This window comes from Notolepis coatsorum, assembly GCF_963971535.1.
Source record: "Notolepis coatsorum genome assembly, chromosome: 18".
Taxonomy (NCBI): Eukaryota; Metazoa; Chordata; class Actinopteri; order Aulopiformes; family Paralepididae; genus Notolepis; species Notolepis coatsorum.
The window spans coordinates 52,509,982-52,530,053 of record NC_140182.1 but is presented as its reverse complement, the minus strand read 5'-3'; the positions used below and the strand labels follow the sequence as shown (position 1 = coordinate 52,530,053).

At 42.9% G+C, this 20,072-nt stretch overlaps 1 protein-coding gene across 2 annotated transcripts in view; it reads left to right on the top strand.

Moving 5' to 3' along the window:
- prr5l (proline rich 5 like) overlaps window positions 1–20,072 on the top strand; it is a 117,233-nt gene that overhangs the window by 35,798 nt on the left and 61,363 nt on the right. For both annotated transcript variants that reach the window (XM_084334833.1, XM_084334832.1), the window contains exons 3-4: window positions 15,817–15,897; window positions 16,695–16,743. In XM_084334833.1, coding sequence (XP_084190959.1) covers window positions 15,817–15,897; window positions 16,695–16,743 — 130 coding nt within the window. The remainder of the gene's footprint in view (window positions 1–15,816; window positions 15,898–16,694; window positions 16,744–20,072) is intronic.

Here is a 20,072-nt window from a genome sequence, read left to right as displayed (position 1 = left end):
GTTCAGAAAGAAGAGGAGGCGGACGACGCTTTTAGCAAGGCCTGGCTAGCCACCCTGCTTGAAAACCACAAAGAGGCTATGACCACAGAGTTCAGAAAAGCCATTACCACTCTGGAAAATAAACTTGACCAAATGAAATCGGACGTGGCCGACAACGGACAGCGGGTCAAGTCCCTGGAGGAGAATGCGGAATCTGTAAGCGAAAGAATTGCGTCGCTAGAGGCTACATGTGCCGATCTGAGGGCTAGCCATGCTATGCTAAAGGCTAAAGCGGAGGACCTCGAGGCTCGAGGGCGGCGTAACAACCTTCGGATCATTGGACTACCAGAACAGATTGAGGGCCCGAGACCAACATCCTTCTTCGCCACCCTTTTATCCCAGGTTTTTGGGGCAGAAACCCTCCCTACCCCTCCAGAATTGGACCGCGCACACAGGTCGCTAGCAGCTAAGCCGAAGCAGGGTGAAAAGTCTAGGCCTGTTATCATCAGGTTCCATAATTATCAAACCAAAGAACGGGTGATCCGGGAGGCCAGAAAGAGAAGGGCAGAGATGCAGTACGACGGTCAACAAATAGCTTTCTACGAGGATTATACCCCGGCTGTGTTGGAACAGCGAGCACCGTACCGCGATGTGATGGCACTACTTTACAAACGAGGGCTGAGGCCTAGTCTTCATTACCCGGCCAAACTGATGATTACGGAGGAGAGCGGGGACAGATTACGCTTCATGTCTGTTGGCGATGCTGAAACGTACCTCAAGGCCAAGCTAGCCTAGCGTGGACGGCTACCTAACAAGTACCTAGGGGTAAGCTAACCTGACGCCGGCAGCAATGAACAATGAATGTAGAATGCGAGACTGAAATTATAGACATCGGTTGGGCTAAACTGGTCAACCGTGTTAGACCTGACACTTACACTTCATGGGGAGATGCTATTGACATTAAGCGGACTGGCTTCTTAAACAGAACTTTATGCTTCCCAAATAGCCGACGCGGATTCTATTTACACTTATTTCTAATTCCCCTTTTTTTTATTATTCTTTATTAGCTCTTCTTTTACATGTGTCTCTCTCTCATTCAAATTGTAGACGTTCCCTCTGTTTAGAGGCTGCAAGATAAATAGACTGGACCGGTTTGACAGGATAATGAAGGTTCTATGTGTATTAGTGCACTGCAACCTTGCACAGGCCCGACGGGGCCCGGCCCGGCCCGGCGGGTTCGGGCTGGGTAGGGCTTTTTTTTTAATAAATAATTCGGGCTCGGCCGGGCCCGGGCACCGCCGTTTTTTTTTTTTTTTTTTTAAATATATAACTAGGGTTATAGGATAACCTTCGTTTTCCTTAAGATTCGTTTTCTCTTTTGCGCCAGAGAAACATTTGGATGTAATTACCGCAGCGCGCAGGGAGAACTCAGGGGACAAGTTCAACTCGATTGGTTGTGTTGGAATATAGCCAGTTGGCGAACGTTTTAATTTGTTCTTGGGATGTATGTCCGCGTTGCTGACGTCGTGGTGAGTGATGTTTATTATTTGCTGGGTCGCTACCTGTTTTGTTGTGCGTTTGTATAGTGACTGAGTAGGCTATTGTGTGTTGTGTGTGTGTGTGTGTGTGTGTGTCAAAGAAGATTCTATAGCCTTCAATACGTTTTACGAGGCTGATGTGTGAGTCAGTCTATAAGCGAGCACTGGGAGAGACGGCATTCTAATAAGAGCGAAACAGGCTATGTAAATGCTTCTTAGTTTTCAGCGTGATATGCGTTATTTAGGCAGACCTATTGGACATTTTAGTTTTTGTTTATTTATTAAGTTAATATATAAAGTGTTTAGAATATTTAAAACAAATACAATTTTTTTTTATATTTTAATAATAATAATCTTTTTCGGGTTTTCACGCGGGCTAGGGCTTAAAATATTATTTACAGTCAGGCTTATTTTCGGGCAGGGCCTGAAGTTCACGGGCTCGGGCAGGGCTCGGGCTTTATTTCAAGGCCCTTGCAGACCACTAATGTGTATGCTTCAGGAGTACTCAATGCGCAGATTGGAATGTACAGAGACTGGGCCTGAATTTATTAGACCATTTACCTAGGTCTAACGGACACCTCGGGGCCAGCTGAAACCAACACCAACAGCAATAGACATGATTACGACATATTAAATGTGCGGCTGAACTTGTAGACTTTGGTTGGATTACAGTGCCCAGTCACAATAGAGTGGCCACCTATGCCTCAGAAGGGTAATATTGTTATTTCAATCGGAATGACTCCTTCAAAGGGAACCCTATGCCACTCAGGTTGCTATAGCCATGACCTTGTGACTAATTGCATGCCATTTTCTTCTGCTCCCTATTTCGTAATTTTTGTTAGTGCCTTTTTTATTTTTTAGATATATATATAATTTTCTTTTTTTCTTAACTTAATTTGCCCTTTCTTTTTGTATGGATTTATATACATATGACTCTCTATGCAGGGTGAGCATACTCAGGGTGCACATGCTCCTCTTACTATCTGAGGGTCTCAATACAAACAAACCGGATAGTATCTATTGGGTAGTGGGGGTTTTGTATACATGTTTCAGGAAGTACTCAAGGTACTGACTGAACCAACTTAATTTGCACACGCTGTTTTTTACTGTCTGAAGGTACAGGTCTCTAACACTGCCGAATGTAGCTAACCACATTACCTTTCTACATATTTTAGGTACATTTTGAGGTCCCTGATTCGTGTAACCCCTGTAACTGCATAGACCTCTTGATTATTATTATTTTACTCTTTACATATATGTATATATTTTTTTATAGACAAAAGAAAAAAAAAGTGGCGCCTCTTTTTCAACTCTGTCAAGGTTTTGCAATTTTTATATCCCTAGTTGGCATGGTAGCAGGGGCTAAAGACATTCTCTTCGAGCTGTTATAGGTTGGAAGCGGGCTTTGCCTAGGTCCACTGAATTATAGGTTGACCTAGGCCAGTGCTTCTCAAACTTTTTCTGTCAGGCCCCCCTTTGGCGGACCAAAATATTTTGGGCCCGCCCCCCCCTCGCCCCAACAAAATAGTCATGAAATGGGCCATGTTTAAATGTATTGAAATAACACCAATATCGTGACCTTTCAAATTGTGCAACCACTTTACAACTGTGCAATTGTGCAACAACATAACAATACAGTCCAATACACACTCAAAGACTGTGTTTTTTTTTTTAAATAGAGAGATCTTGTAACATTGCAATACAATTCAATGGACACTCAGGACTGCTTTTTCAAAAATAGAGACATCTTGTAACATTGCAATACAATTCAAGGACACTGCTTTAAAAAAAAATAGATAGAAAACTTTGTGAAAAACGAGTGAAAAAACTTGTGAAAGAACTTTGCAATTTGTGCAAAAAAAGAGAAAATGTAAGTAAATTATGTGAGTCATCACAGCATTAGTGGCTGCAATGAGCGAGACCCCCTTGATGAGCACCTGTAGCCCCCTCCTTTTCCCTGCCATGGCCGGCGCACCGTCAGAGCAAAAGCCCACACATAGGAAATAAGCAAACAGTCTTTATTGCTGTCAGTCTTTGACAAGGCAACACGCATGTCATCCTCAAGGCTCAACTTGGCCCTATATTTTGTTTTCAGAGCTGTCATGGATGAACAGCCAGCTTCACACAGATACTGTATGTGGTGCTGAATGGTATCAACACCTTAACTGCTGCATCATGAGATACTTGGTACTCAGCACCACTAGCTCCCCAGGTGGTATCAGATGAGATTTCAAAGAGTTCTTCCAAGAGTTTGGATGGAGATGTGTCAGGAAGCTTTGTCTCAATGTTGTCTGTAAAGGTTTTTTTTATCCAGAGTAACTTGGTGATCCTTTTCTGTGTTTTATTAAATAATGATTTTCAGATTTTGAGAAATGGTATTTTCATGGAGAACAGTGCAGCTGCAACAGATAGCACTTTAGTGATAATTTTTTTTATAAATCTCAAGGCCCCCCCTGTCATGCCTCTGCGCCCCCCCTGGGGGGCGCCCCCCCCACTTTGAGAAACACTGACTTAGGCACACTGGAGCGCCTCGGTATACTCATTCACTCTCAACTTTTTATGGGTCACACTCCTTAGTGGGAGTCATTAGTAGCGCTTTTACGTCCATGCTCTAATGGATGAGCCCCGAGTCGTGTTGCAAATATCTTTCATTGTTATTCTAATTTAAATTTTTGAATTTATTCATCCTTTTTTCTTTTGTTTTTTCTTTTAAATTTTTTTGGCTGTTCGAATGTTCTTTTAACACAATTTAAAAGTTTATCCATAACCATATTGGAGACTGTTCGAAATGAACGGGAGAGAGGGGAAAAGAGGAGTGAGGATGAAGTCTCCACCGGAAGGAGCGTATCCTGAGAGGTACAAAGGCTGTTACTGTTCCCTTAGGGACCAAGGGATGTACCCCCGGGTGAGTATGTTTGTGTATGGTTGTGTGGGTGCATGTGTGTGCGTCAACCCCCCCCCCCTTTCTTTATCCCCCTCTACCTTTCTCCTCTCTTCCAATGTTTCATCTTTTCAACTCAGGTATGTATATACTTAACAGAACATGGCAGTGACGGGCAGGAACATCCGTTTCGTCTCATGGAATGTCAAAGGGATGAATAACTCTATCAAGGCTAACAAGGTACTTAACCACCTACGGCATCTCAAGGGTGACCTTTGTTTTTTACAAGAGACACACATCTGCACCTCAGATATCCCCCGTATTAAGAGAGCATGGATGGGACACATTTTTCATTCTAAATTCTCTGCAAAAGCCAGGGGAGCTGCAATTGTTATACATAGGGATGTACCCTTCGAGCCTTCCACCATTTTAACTGACCCTGACGGACGATATGTTATAGTGTCGGGCAGGCTGCAGAACATTCCGGTGGTTTTGGCCTCAATATATTCACCAAATTGGGACAATGATAAATTTGTATCCAATTTATTTTCCTCGATACCTAACCTTAATGATCATCACATAATTATCGGAGGAGACTTTAATCAGGTCCAAAACATAGAACTTGACAGGTCTTCGGATAGACGTACTACCATCTCCAAAGCGGCGAACATCCTAAAATTTCACATGGAACAGCTTGGCCTTATAGACCATTGGAGAACAAAATTTCCTACCGATAAACTTTTCTCCTTATTTTCCCATGTCCACCACACATATTCGAGGATAGACTTCTTTTTACTAGATGAAAAACTACTACATAATGTAGTCTCTACTAAGTACCATAGTATAGTAATTTCCGATCATGCCCCGACATCCGTTGAAATTAACTTCCCCCAGGGTAGAACACCCTCTAAATTTTGGAGATTCAACTCCCACTTATTATCTGAACCTGAATTTAAGGATTTTATTCATACACAAATAAAAATCTTCTTTGAGATAAACGACACACCTGAAGTTAGCAGTGACATACTCTGGGAGGCCTTTAAGGTATATCTCCGCGGACAGGCCATCTCCTTTACCTCTCATTTTGGGAAGCAGGAACAATCCAAATTAACGGGTATATCAGATGAGATTAAACGATTAGACATCCAGTACTCGTCTAAACCCACCCCTGCTCTATATAAAAAACTACTCCAGCTTCAATCACAATATGATTTGCTTTCAACTAGTAAGATCAAGAGACTACTCCTGCACACCAAGCAACGTTTTTTCGAACAGGGGGACAAGGCAGGAAAATTACTTGCGTACCAAGCACGAGTGGCGAGTGCCTCTAGACTGATTCCCAGGATAAAATCCCAATTAGGTGTCACTACAACAGACCCTACGGTAATTTCTAAAATTTTCTCTGACTATTATTCCAAACTTTACACGTCGGAGTCTTCCCAGCAGGACTGGGATCGCCCAAACCCCCTCAAGTCTCTCAAGTACCCTCAAGCGAATAAAGCGGAAGCTGAAGAGTTAGGCACGCCTATAACCATCTCTGAAGTGACTGAGGCAATCAAATCTTTACAAAGTGGTAAATCACCCGGGCCAGATGGCTATACTACAGAATTTTATAAAACGTACTCCGTGTTGGTTGCTCCTTTCCTACTGAGAGTATATAACGACTCCCTTCTAAAGGGCCAAATGCCACCAACGCTATCAGAGGCGTCATTGTCCCTGCTGCTCAAAAAAGGTAAAGACCCTCTACTTTGTAGCAATTACAGACCAATCTCCCTCCTTAATGTGGATTGTAAAATATTGGCTAAGGTCCTTTCATGCCGTCTTCAGAAGGTGGTCCCATTCCTGATAGACCCGGATCAGACAGGTTTCATCATAGACAGGCAATCCTTCTTTAACACCAGAAGGCTGTTAAATAACCTTTTCACAACCACGACTGGTGCACCAGAAATGGTACTCTCCCTAGATGCTGAGAAAGCGTTTGACAGAGTGGAATGGAGATACCTGTTCCATACACTTGAGAAATTCGGTTTGGGCCCGGGTTTTATTTCATGGATAAAACTCCTATACTCGTCCCCGGTGGCCTCGGTTAATGTGAATGGTACCAAGTCAGGCCAGTTTGCGCTTTATCGTGGCACCCGTCAAGGATGCCCGCTTTCTCCCTTGCTCTACGCGCTCACCGCAGAACCTTTAGCCAAATAGCTTCGCAGTGAGGACAGATTTGAGGTGATTGAGAGGTTCGGCCTGGTTCATAAACTCTCATTGTATGCCGATGATCTCCTACTCTATGTCTCCAATCCGTCATCGTCCATCCCTGTTATCCTGGATATTCTAGAACAGCATAGGCAGCTCTCTGGGTACAAACTTAATCTCCAGAAAAGTGAATATTTACCTGTTAATGCATCTGCGGAACGGCTTCCTCAATCGCTTTTCCCCTTTAAAAGGGCCACGGAAGGATTCACATATCTAGGGATTTTTATGGCCAAATCACAAACGGAGCTCTTTGCAAAAATATTTCGTCCTCTGCTGGATCGCTTTAAGTTAGATCTGACAAGATGGTCCTCTCTCCTCCTCTCACTTCTGGGAAGGGTTAACCTGATAAAGATGGTGGTCTCTTACCCCGATTTTTATACGCTTTTCAGCATATACCAATATTTATTAATAAAGCCTTTTTCACTTCGATTGATCAACTTATAGGTTCATTCCTGTGGGGTAACAAAAGAGCACGTATTAAGAGGACGATTATGCAACTTCCCAAATCAGAAGGGGGTTTGGCTTTGCCTAATCTTCGCTATTACTACTGGGCATGTAATATAAACAAACTCCTTTACTGGAGGACCAGGAGGGAGGAAGAAGACCAACCCCAATGGGCTCGGATGGAAGTCTCCTCTTTAAAGTACTCACTCTGGTCTGTGGCAACATCCCAACTACCCATTTCAATCCCTATTAAACAGGTGGCTCGGAACCAAATCGTAAGGGATACTTTGAAAATCTGGAATCAGTTTAGGAAACAATTTGGCCTACACGCTCCGTCTGGGCTAGCTCCAATCTCTCACAATCACCTATTCCTACCGTCCTGTTCTGATCCTGTATTCAGAAGCTGGGCGAACAAAGGTTTGCTAACCATTAATGACCTCTACTCCGGAGGTGTGTTCTCCTCGTTTGCAGAATTATCAAAAAAAATTGGTCTTCCAAACTCCCACCTTTTCAGTTTTTTTCAGATCAGAAATTTTGTTCAGAACCAATTCCCACAATTCCCTGGCCGTCCTCCAGACTCTAGGACTGACCCTCTCCAATCGCTTGGCACCGGGCGGAAAGGGCTTGTCTCAATTATATATGATAAAATATTTTGGATGAACCCAACTTGCTTAGACTCCCTAAAAGCCAAATGGGACGAAGATCTGGGAATTATCATTACAAATGAACAATGGGATCATATATTAGACCTTGTACACACCTCCTCTATATGTGCAAGACACAGTTTGCTGCAGTGTAGGATCCTGCATAGGGTTCATTACACCAATGCGAGGTTAGCAAAGATATACCCGGATAGAACGGATGCGTGTAATAGATGTAAACAATCTCCAGCCGATTATATGCACATGTTTTGGACGTGCCCCAAACTCAGAGTTTTGGACTGCAATATTTGATACACCGAGTAGGGTCCTGGGTGTGACGGTAGACCCTGATCCACTCACTGCCTTTTTCGGTATCCCGAATACCCCTTCGATCGCATCTAGGGCTGCAAAACGAGTTGTGGCGTTCACTACCCTCCTCGCTAGGAGACGTATTCTCTTTAAGTGGATACACCCTTCCCCACCCACTCACTACATTGCATTAGGCTTGAACGAATCAGATTCTCCCTAAAGGGCTCCCTTGAAACATTCCATGTGACCTGGCAACCATTTCTGCAACACATCGATACCCTGACTATCAATGAAGAGACTTAGAAAGGATAGAGCTTTACACCTCTAACTGCACTTCCATATCTTTTATTATTATTTTATTCCTATTTTCTAATGTCCCCCCCCCCCCCTTCCCTGTCCTGGTATGTATGGGTGTGAATGAGACCCCGGGGGGGTGGGTGGGTAACTGGGGGAGGGAGAGGGGAACGAGGGACACAGCTGCAGAAGATTAAACTATTCAAGAATTACCACAACACTATAAGTAGGGGTGGGGGAAAGAGTGAAATAATATCATTGATGACTTTCTTCCACAGCCACATCCGTGCTAGAGAGTTTTCTTTTGTGTTTTTAGTTTTTTCTTCTTTTTATCTAAATATTTGTACACAATGCAGATGGGTCTGATTGATATTGTTGTTGTTTTTTGTTTTTCTTTCCCAGCAACATCTATGCTATGTGTTTGTATGTTTTGCAGATGTGTTTGTCAACAACCTCGGTGTGGGGGGATGGGGTGGGAAAATGAGGGAAAAAAAGAAAAAAGATGGAAAATGTACAATATCTACAACTGTAAATGTTAAATATTTTTTTCCTGTAATAAAGAAATTAAAAAAATTTAAACATGCCATATACCGAATGAAACCGCAAATTACAAGGTTTCTGGAGATATGATGCATTATATTCTACCTCACCCAGAATCACAATAGGAATGTGAAAATGAAATTATATTTTAGGCACATTTGCGGGAAGGCAGGAAGCTAGCCACTGTGCCAAACTCACTACGACGCAGCTCAACTAGACCGTGGAGATTACCTTTATGTCAGGAGAAAAGTTTGTTCTACATGGTGAAAGTCGTCAGTAAACATCTTTCTGTGTTGATGATGGTAAATGGTAAATGGGGCATTTACATAGCGATTCTATCCAAAGCGCTTTACAATTTTGTTCCTCACATTCACCCATTCACAGACCGATGGTGGAGGCAACTATGCAAGGTGCCAACCTGCTCATCGGGAGCAATTAGGCGTTAAAGGAATACTCCAACATTTTGGGAAATTAGCTTATTTGCCATCTACCCTGGAGTTAGACAAGAAGATTGTTACGACCCCTGTGAGTCTAAGGGTAAAGGGCTGTAACATAACAGTTGGTTGACAAAAAAGATGGACCACGTTTGTAAACAACAATGATATTTATTGATAGATGCAAAGGAAGCACATGTAGCTCAAGGGTGAGCCCAGGCCAAAACAACAAACAAACACCACTATACTCCAAATAAACCAATCTAATCTATGGTAAAAGAAATTACATTACCTAAACTACCCTTACCTAACCAAAACAGGAGAAAACAATATCCAAAGGAAATGGCAGCTCACCCCATCTGTGCTTCCTGAGAAAAGAGAGAAAAACACATTAATGATACATACAACAAAGGCAGAATATATACAAAAACAAACTATAACTAACAATGCTCTCTCTGTGGCCATACACACACAAGGCAATTTCCACTAACCACAAAGGCCAATAAACGAAATGCAATATTGTCAAAGTCAAGGTTACAAAATCACACTAGGCCTAGCCTCATGCCAGAGAGAGAGAGTGACTGAAGTGAGAAGCCATGTTTTAACAGGTGTGTGGTGATCCATGATTGGGTGGTGTTGATTGAGTGTTGGAGTCTGGAAAACCATCCACCAATCGGTGCTGTGCTGGGTAATGGAAGGGCAGGCCTGGCAGGGACCAATGGTGGAGGGAACAATGGCTGGAGGGAGGAAAGAAAAATGGAGAACACACACACATGGAGACACACACTGGGGAATATATACATTGGGATGTAACAAAGATACATACCCTTTTTATTCTCTGTGCATGCAGTAGGAGTAGGAAGACGTGCACTGTTAGCCTAGCTTAGCGTCAGTCACTGGAAGTAGGTTCCTCCATGTATCTTCTTGTCTAACTCCAGGGTAGATGGCAAATAAGCTAATTTCCCAAAATGTTGGAGGGTTCCTTTAAGTGTCTTGCTCAAGGACACTTCGACACGCTGCCCGGGAGGAGCGGGAATCTAACTGGGAACCTTCTGATTACCAGACGATTACATCCTGAGCAACTGTTGCCCCCCCGCTTTTGAATCGTCCCCATCAGGCATCAGTTATCCTCATTGTCACAGTGTGCACATTTGCTTTGGATGTCGCTGTTTGACAGCATTGCAGATTCTACCTGTGTGTCTCCTGTGTGTCTATTTAACAAGCACCACTGAAACCAGGCTCCCCTCATTAGCCTCATAATCCTATGGTTTTTTCACCTCCTCTGTTAAATCTTTATCCTTTAACTCTTATTTGTGGTTTGTTGAAAAAAAGACAGCAAGTGTTAGGAATGTAGAGAGGAAGTAGGTGATAGTTAGTGTGTGTGTGTGTGTGTGTGTGTGTGTGTGTGTGTGTGTGTGTGTGTGTGTGTGTGTGTGTGTGTGTGTGTGTGTGTGTGTGTGTGTGTGTGTGTGTGTGTGTGTGTGTGTGTGTCCAGGATGTAGCAGGAAAGACATCCTGAGTTCCCCTTCCTCTCTCTCTGACAATTATCCTGATGTGTTGTGATCATAGGTGTCACTCTCTCGATTATCTCAGTACAGACAGCTGTGGAACATCTTCTCAAAAGGGGGTCTCTTAGACTAAATCTTATACGGCCTAATCTTCCTCGACAACACCTAATCCACCACGTTCCTTCTTACAACCCATTATACGTATAATATAGAACAACACAGTGCCGTTTGAAGATCTGTGTCACAGAGGGGTGTGACACTATTTTGAAATATGGCATTATGAAGATAGGACACAATGGTATGCAATGTTGACAGGAAGTTTGACAGCCATGATGATTGTGTCTTTTTTCCAACTGCGCATCATCTCAAAAAGCAAGTCCTTCCTCTCCCCCAGCGACCTTCAGAAAGTCATCATCATGCTCATTTCTTCACAACTGGACTACTGCAATTCCCTCTACTCTGGTCTTCCTGACAAAACCATCTTCCCCCTCCAGCGTGTTCAAAATGTTGCTGCTCTCAGGCACCAGAATGAGGGACCACATCTCCCCAGTCCTTGTCTCTCTCCATTGGCTCCCAGTGAGGAAGAGAATCTAATTCAAAACCATGATTAAAAAAAAATTATTGCTGCATTGAGTAAAGCAAGATGGTGGCGCGGCATAGGCGCCTGCCTTATTGACATTTTCTTTTGCTGGAGCTTCCACCAGGAAGTGTATTGGCACATTCGTTCTGATTGGTTGAAATTGCCTTCATGTTTGCCACCTACTGCCACCTACTGCTTTGGCAGTGTACTACATCAGTGTGCTTGGCTGACAAAAACGAAAAAAAAACGAAAGTGTGACTCGAGGCGCATGACGTCGCGGCGATACGCGGCGATACGTATAAGAAAACAATACGAAGATGATACGAAAGGTGTAACCTCAGCCTAAGTCTGCCAACACCTTACAGACCTTCAAGGCCTTGCTTAAAACCTACCTTTTCGCTCTAGACTAGAGGATCATTGATTTACTTTGCTGTTGTGTTCTCTGTCTGTCCGTCTGCCTGGTTCCCTGTCTCCTTTGTCCTGTCTATTTCTTCTTTTTCCCCCCTTTTTTTTCGGGCTGCGCCCCAGACCGATGTAGAAATTGGCTGGGGGGCGCATTATAAATGAAAATATCATATCATATCATTGTAAATTCAGTATCCGTGCCTTTTCAGGATTACTGCAGAAACATGATGAGACAGAATTAATGATTATTAACGAGACGCGACCAGTAGTCTCTGTTTTGTGTTTACATTGCATGCTGCCGGGTCGGATCCACAGGAGTTTTACTTGGAAATGTAGTCTTATCATGGCTCCCATTGTCTCATGTGTTTACTGTAATTACACCAAGTTATCACATATATATATTATTGAAGATTATCCTTGTAATAGCTTTATCTAAGGGTGTGTTTGTTCAGAATTATATCAGACTCTCCGATCAGATCTGATCATTCATATGATAGGGTCAATAAAAGTGTCAGATGTTTAAAATAATCCTAATCCCTCCTGCAACCATGTCAATAAAAAAAATATGTGGCGAATTGTGATCTGAGAGAGAGACCTATTTACAACTTTCACTGTTGTTGAGTGTCAGCTAGCATGCTAGCAAGTATAGCCACTGGCCAGTTAGCTTGATATCATTATACCATGTCTCCTGGGTCGGCACAGCGCTAACATAATGTGCAGAGAGAGGTCTGGCTATACGTAGGGTTGGTTCCAAATGTGGTACCAGCCGAATTACATCAGTACTACAGAGTACCTATTCATGTTAGATCAATCAGTGCCAAATGTCAAGGTAGCACTGCTAGCTGTCTATTCAGCACTGACAGCTAGAGCCACACAGATATATATCACTAGATTACTCACCCGTGCTGCTGGCCAACGGAGACCGAAGTTGTACAGGTGTACGATATGGACCTAGGTCACTCACAGCAACATGGGCTTAGCCAACGCGATGCTGAAAAAATTACGTTAGCTAGTTAACGTTAGAATAGTCAGCCGGAGTTGCGACTGCATTAGGGAACTATGCTAGCTACAAAAACAATGCCAATAGCTTATGCTGCGCTATTTGACATTGACTGACTGAGAGACCACCAGCAGTAGTTGACAGTCTTACTTTATGATATCGTTACGAGGGGGCGGCTAGGTGGCGCAGTGGGCAAGGCGCTCGCCACAAACGCAGGAGATGCTGGGTTCGAGCCCAGCTCTCGGCGTTGCTACCAGCTTGGCTGGTCGTTCATACTAATACAATTGGCAGTATTAGGGGGTGGGAAGCTGGTGGGTGGGGATCGGACGTTGTGGACAGCGACTCCTACAGGTCGGTTGGTGCGCCTGCGCAGTAGAATCAGAAAGCGACGGGGGCGGCGTGTCCCTCCCACACAGACCCTCGCCGCTGAGAGATTGCGCTGTGCAGGTGAAAAGATGCGACGGCTGCCTCCTCGAGTACCGGAGGGGACACGTGATGCAAGGCTTCGTCCACATTGCAGCCGGCCTGTGGGAGGCATGGCCTAACAACGTTCGAGACAGGGGAGGGTAGAATTGGACAATACGAAATTGGGGAAGGGAGAAAAATAGAAAATGGGGAGAAAAAGTAGATACAAATTTTTTTTTATCGTTACGAGTATTTGATCATATTATTGTCGACATAAATTGAATTAATCATCATCGTCATCATGGCATGGCACACACACACACTACCTCCCTGCGAGTCTCTATTAATCATGAAGGTACTACTCCCTGTTTACCGCTACACTCTCCTCCTGCTCACTCTGTCCCTCGGCCCTGTCATGCTCACACGCCTGCTCCTCCGGCTGTGTCTGCTCCTCTGCCTGGCAGTGGGCCACCTGTTGCTGCACAATGTCGGGTACTGTGGATGACGTTGAAGCTGCAGCCCCTGCAGCAAACATTTCTGTTATCATCACACATTTGGCGGCATCCGCCTCTAGATAAAAAAAAAATTGGCCCACAATTTCTGCGCACCCCCCTTGCGCTTCTGTTTATACATTGCTTTTGCCTGGCATCATCCATCCACAGATTTTTGGCTCTGAGCGGCATCTGATCTGACATGAGAAACAGAGAGGAAAATGCCCGTTATGCCAGATTACCAGTCCTGGTAATAAACCAGGTAATAAATCCTATTGAACTTGGAGAAATGGTCTCCTGATTATTATAATATCAGATTAATTAAGTATTCCCTTCTTGTATCAAATAAGACATCATGGATAGAAAACCATCATTACAGTCCTTGACATGAAAAAGATAGAGACCACTGATTTCCACACCAGCCATTTTGGATATTTTGTTGGTTCAGTTACACTAGTACATTTATTACATTCTTTACAGTAGAATACATTATTATTACTGTATCACATTTAATACTACAGAACTCACCATGTGTTGGTAGTGTTGTGAGTGGGTTTAATGTGACTGAATGGGGGGAAATGGAAACGAGCCTTGTACATCTGAATGGTTGAAAGGATCTGACCCCCCCCCCCCCCCTCATTTGGCAGGATGTTTTGTGGGAAACGGATGGGGAAGCATGTGAAGGGGGGGGGGGGGGCAGTGAGTGAAGTACAACACAGTCAGACAATGTTGACCACTACGATCTGCCAAGTACAATCACAGTCCGACACTGTTGACCACTAGGAGCTGCCCAGTACAATCACAGTCTGACACTGTTGACCACTAGGAGCTGCCCAGTATAACCACAGTGACATGTTGTTTACTTTTGCCCTGCTGAGATTTTGTCTGCTGGTCTGTGGACTTGAACCAGCCACCTTTCAGTCACAAGCCTGGTCCTATAGCCCAGTGGTTCCCAAAGCATCCGCGGGGGGGTCGCGAGATGATTTCCAGAATCATACAAAAAAAAGAATAAAAAAAAACTCAGGGTAACGCAGTCTAACTAGTCTATAACTATCTCTCTCTCTCTCTCGCTGACAAAAATATATCAAAACCAGTGTTGTTGCTAATCATTGACACATGCTAGACTGTAATAATCCCCCCCAGAAAAATCTACTTTGCATTTGATATATTGCAAATATTTCACTTTTTGTGTGTTTCTTTTACAACATTTGTGATGCCATCACACACACTGGCATTTAAAGGGTACAAATTGAAAAAATCCTGCACCAGAATGCAGTAAATTAAGTCTTTGCAACAAAAGAAATCCTGGTGGGGGACCCCCAGACCCCCAGCTTAAAAAGTGGCCTGACTGGGGCTATATTTCGCACTATATTTCCTGGCCTGAATGATTCCCCCAGTCCGGCCCTGGTTAAAAGCCTCCAATGCAGGCGGCCGGAGTCTGTCTACCACCACAGAGCCAGTGGGATCGAATCCGGCTGTGATGCCTCCGGCTTGGCCGACCGTCCATACTAACACAATTGGCAGTGTTAGCGGGTGGGAAGCCGGCGTGGGTGGGTCCTGGTCGTTGTAAACAGCGACTCCTACAGTTCGGTCGGGGCGCCTGCACAGCAAGGGAAGGATCTGGGAGAGGTAGTGTGACCTTCCACACGTTACACTCTCCCAGTGAGAGTCCGCGCTGCCAGGTGAAAAAGAAGCGGTGGGCTGGCTACACATGTGTCGGAGGAAGCATGTGATAGTCTCCGCCCTCCCAGACCGACGGTAGGGGGTAGAGTGCGCAACGACCAGGAAGGGGATTGGGAATTGGCATAACGACTAACATTGGGATGGGAGAAAAAAACGGAAAAAGAAGGTGGAAAAAGATAATAATAAAAAAAAATGTAAAGCCTCCAATGCTTATTAGTGCGTGTGCGTTTGAACATTTGCATGTTTCAACCATACATAAAATTAAAAAAAAAAAATTACCACCCCTATAATAGTGGGGGTCGCGGCTCTCTGACACCGTTATTTCAGGGGTCGTGGCCTGAAAACTTTGGGAACCCCTGCTATAGCCTATGCTGTCGCCATAGTGCCCTATTGACCTTTTGTTCTGATTCTTTTTCTGTTGTGTTGTTCCTCAGTGTCCAAACAGCCGTGATCAGAGTGTTCCAGGGAGGAGGTTTGCAGGCTAACGAGCTGTACACACTCAACGAGAGCATCAGGTGACGTACTGTACACTGCAATACGCTGGACAGGACTATCGATGTGTACACTGCAATACGCTGGACAGGACTATCACACTGCAATACGCTGGACAGGACTATCACACTGCAATACGCTAGACAGGACTATCAATGTGTATACTGCAATACGCTGGACAGGACTATCAATGTGTACACTGCAATACGCTAGACAGGACTATCAATGTGTATACTGCAATACGCTGGACAGGACAGTGCACCCAGAACATTGATTGGATTGGATTGGATTGGATACGGCAAAAAAAAATAACTACCTGTTTGTATCATGTTTTCTGTGAGGGAGAGTTAAAGTGGTAATCAGTAAGATTCAAATTTTTGTTTATTTTGGTGAGATCTATTGACCTATTGGTGATAAGTGATCATTGCTGTTGCATGTTTGCACTGTATTAACTTGCTTTCCATCTTGAAAATGCACGCCAACTCAAACAAACCATTGTTGCTGCTGGTGACATAAAACACATGACTTCCTGTGTGTGGGATGATTTTCCAGGGAATGTCCTCCCAGACACCAGTGTTAAGAACAGCCAACAGCAAATTTAAAAGCATTCATGAACTGGGGATATAGAATCACTATTGTGTATATCAGTTGGTGATAGAGAGTGGCAAAATAGACATTTACTTATATGGAAATGTTAGATATCATTACTGTAGGTGCTCTAGCTAGTTTTGCAGGTTTAGAAATTTGAAAGTGAAAGTAGATTTACAGGAAACTGCCACACAGCCATCATAGTGTTTCATGCTGTTCTGTGGCTTTGCAGGTGGCTTCTCAAGACCGAACTGGGCTCCTTTATCACTGAGTATTTCCAGGTATTTCTGTCTAACTTGATTTACTCTCTTAACCCTTGTGGCTCCCTAGGATTTTGACAAAAATGGGCCTTGGATCAAAGCCATATAATTTTAACTGTTTACTATTTTTTTTAAATTCCCCTCCATGATTAACATGAATAGCCTAATCTCAAGATATCTGTAACAAATTACAGATATTTCGGAATTTTAACCACTTAAATTCGTGTTCGTTTGATACCACGTCCGTTTTTATCGATATTTATCATTTTATCATATTTATCATATTTCTATACATTTCTGATACCACATTACAGCGTGTGTAAACTCGACCAAATACCTATGAATAAGAATCTGCCATTAGAAAAAAGAAAGGTTGACTAATTCGGTCAGAAATAGCGGAGACGCTAAACGTTAGTAAGCGCTGATTATTACTATTATATTCTGCGGGCGAGCATTAGTCAATCTCCCGGTATAATTCTGAACACAGGTCGCTGTCGGCCGAGTACCAGAGTACTTCCGCGAGTGGAGCACTAGTGACACTTCCTCATGGAAGCGACGCGGGCCTGGGGGGCTCTTTTTTCAGGGTGTGACATGCGATATGGGAGAGGGAGGTGGAGCGAGGTGGATGATTAAGGTTCTCTTGTGTTGAGCGCTGTCTCGCACCCCCCCCCCACCCACCGGAGCAGAGTGGTGTACTTTCAGCCACATTCCGGCAACATGATCACCGCCCCCTGCCTGCTTAGTTGCCGGCAAAGTGAGCTGTAGAGCAATTGCGCCACCGTGTGTTCTACATCGTGAACAGCACCATTAAAAATTTGTCTGACGCCTGACAGTGTGTAGAGGCATTGCATTTGATAATTCTATCTAGAATTGAATGAATGAGAGCAGATTAAAAAATGCCTTTTAACATGGGAGCGGTGCTGATGAAAACGGACGCCAGGCACACCGTGGGTACCCTATACTAATAACTTTTGTTTTAGAGCGTTTCAAATCATACGCTTTTGACATAATGAAAATATATGTAAAATAAAGATATTTTCCCAATTTCATGAAATAATAATAAACACAGACACTGCTGTGCTCACACACACACATAAAACATTTCAAGAAAGTAGAAAACATGACCAGGGAGCCAGCACATGTCTTGACCATGTGTAAGAGAGGTGTCCTAACCCAACCCCCTCCAATGTACAGTAAATTACCAAGTATGGTTTTGTCAATATTCCAATGTACAGTTTTGCTTGTACAGTTGTACAGTGTAGCCCCCACCCACCCCTCCTACCCAACCCCCCCCCCCCACCCCACCCACCCAACCACCTCCAATGTACAATTGTATGTATTGAGCTGTACTGTACTGTACCCATTCTGCAATCTGTTAATAAAGTTTTCAATCAATCAATGAGAGAGAGAGAGAAGTATATCATTAAATGTTTTCAGTTGCATAAATGTATTAATTACTTAATATTTGATTCATTATATTTTCTCTGCATAAAAGAAGCAACACTTCAGTCCTCTTTACTTCCCTGGCTGAGAGACCTAATAAAGCCCTTGTTGGAAAACTACAGTACCATCTTACATCACAGCAAAGCTGGATTGGGACTTTGGACTAACTCATTCAAATGACTGGTCTGATGGTCTGGGGTTCTCCAAGTCTGTTCTAAATTTGAAAAGTTGGCTTTTAGTGATCTTCCAAACCTCCTAAAGAATAATACTCGCATAACCTGTGGACAGTTTAGAACCATGATCACAAATCACTCCATTTCAGTTCTTTATAATTATTATTATTATATAAGGAAATCTCGTGTTTTTATTCTTGTGTTTTATCTTATTTCAATTTATTTTTGTACCTCAACATCATTGTAAATGAGGGAAACGTCAATGTTCCTTTGAGACTTTAAATACAAGTTTGAATAGGTTTGAAATTTAAATTGAATTAATTCATTAATTTACCATAATAATACCATAATGGGTATTGTAATAAAAAATGCAATGTAGTAATGGGTGCATATGCAACAATACTCTAATGAAACAAGAGTCAGAGTGATTCAAGATTCAAGAGGTTTATTCGTCACATACATACACAAAACATATAGTGAAATGAAAGTGGCCATGCCTGCCTTCGATTGTGCAAAAAAAAACAATAGAATAATAGAATAAAATAGAATAGATAATAAAATAGACATGATAAAAAGATAAAATACAATACAATGCTAAGCTTACGAATTAAAAGGTAATGGGTCCTATGTACACTACTATACAATACCCTATACAATATACAGTTATACTATGCATACTAAACTATCCTAGCTATACTAACTAGGGATGCACCGATCCGATATTGATATCGGATATCGGCCCCAATATCACTAAAATAGCTGGATCGGGTATCGAAAAAAAAAATTATAATAATCGGATTTTCTTTCTTTTAATACTTTTTCTTTTTATATATATATAATATAATAAGAAATACAATAAGAAATAACAATTCAGTACATTTATATCTATGTGTTAATTTGTTACATTTAGTTTCACTAAGTTAGGAAAGTAATGTTTTAAGTCAAGCCTGATGTTGCCTTGCACAAAAGAATGGTCCCAGTCTCTTCCACACAGTGAGGCATAGAGTTTATTAATTGAACAATGGGTATTTTACATTTACATTTAGTCATTTTGCTGACTCTTTTATCCAAAGTGACTTACAAGTTCTGTACGACAAGTCATCAGGAAGGGCACAACTCTATCAGCTGAGTAACAATGTTCATCAAAGTGTTGAGTGCTACAGTGTATGTTAGTATATTAGGACAAGTGCCAGTAAGGTTAGTTAGGGTTAGACTTTTTATTTTATTTTATATATTTTTTCAGATAATGTTATGGGTATCGGATCGGTACTCAGTATCGGCTGATACCCAAAGCCAGGTATCGGTATCGGTATCGGGACTGAAAAAGTCGGATCGGTGCATCCCTAATACTAACTAACTATACTATACAGAACATACAGTTATGTTTTTTTCCCTTTAAAGTGACCTTTTATTTTGTGTTTAAAGTGACCTGTATAGTGTTTGTGTGTGGGAGAGTGCAGGATGTGTGTGCGTGTGTGTGTGTGTGTGTGTGTGTGTGTGTGTGTGTGTGTGTGTGTGTGTGTGTGTGTGTGTGTGTGTGTGTGTGTGTGTGTGTGTGTGTGTGTGTGTGTGTGTGTGTGTGTGTGTGTGTGTGTGTGTGTGTGTGTGTTCATGTGTGTGGAGGGATCAGTGTTCAGTGTTCTGATGGTCTGGGGGGAGAAGCTGAGTCTGAGTCTCTCTGTTCTTAATGCAAGTATGCGTAGGCGCTTGCCTGACCGCAGCAGCTTGAACAGG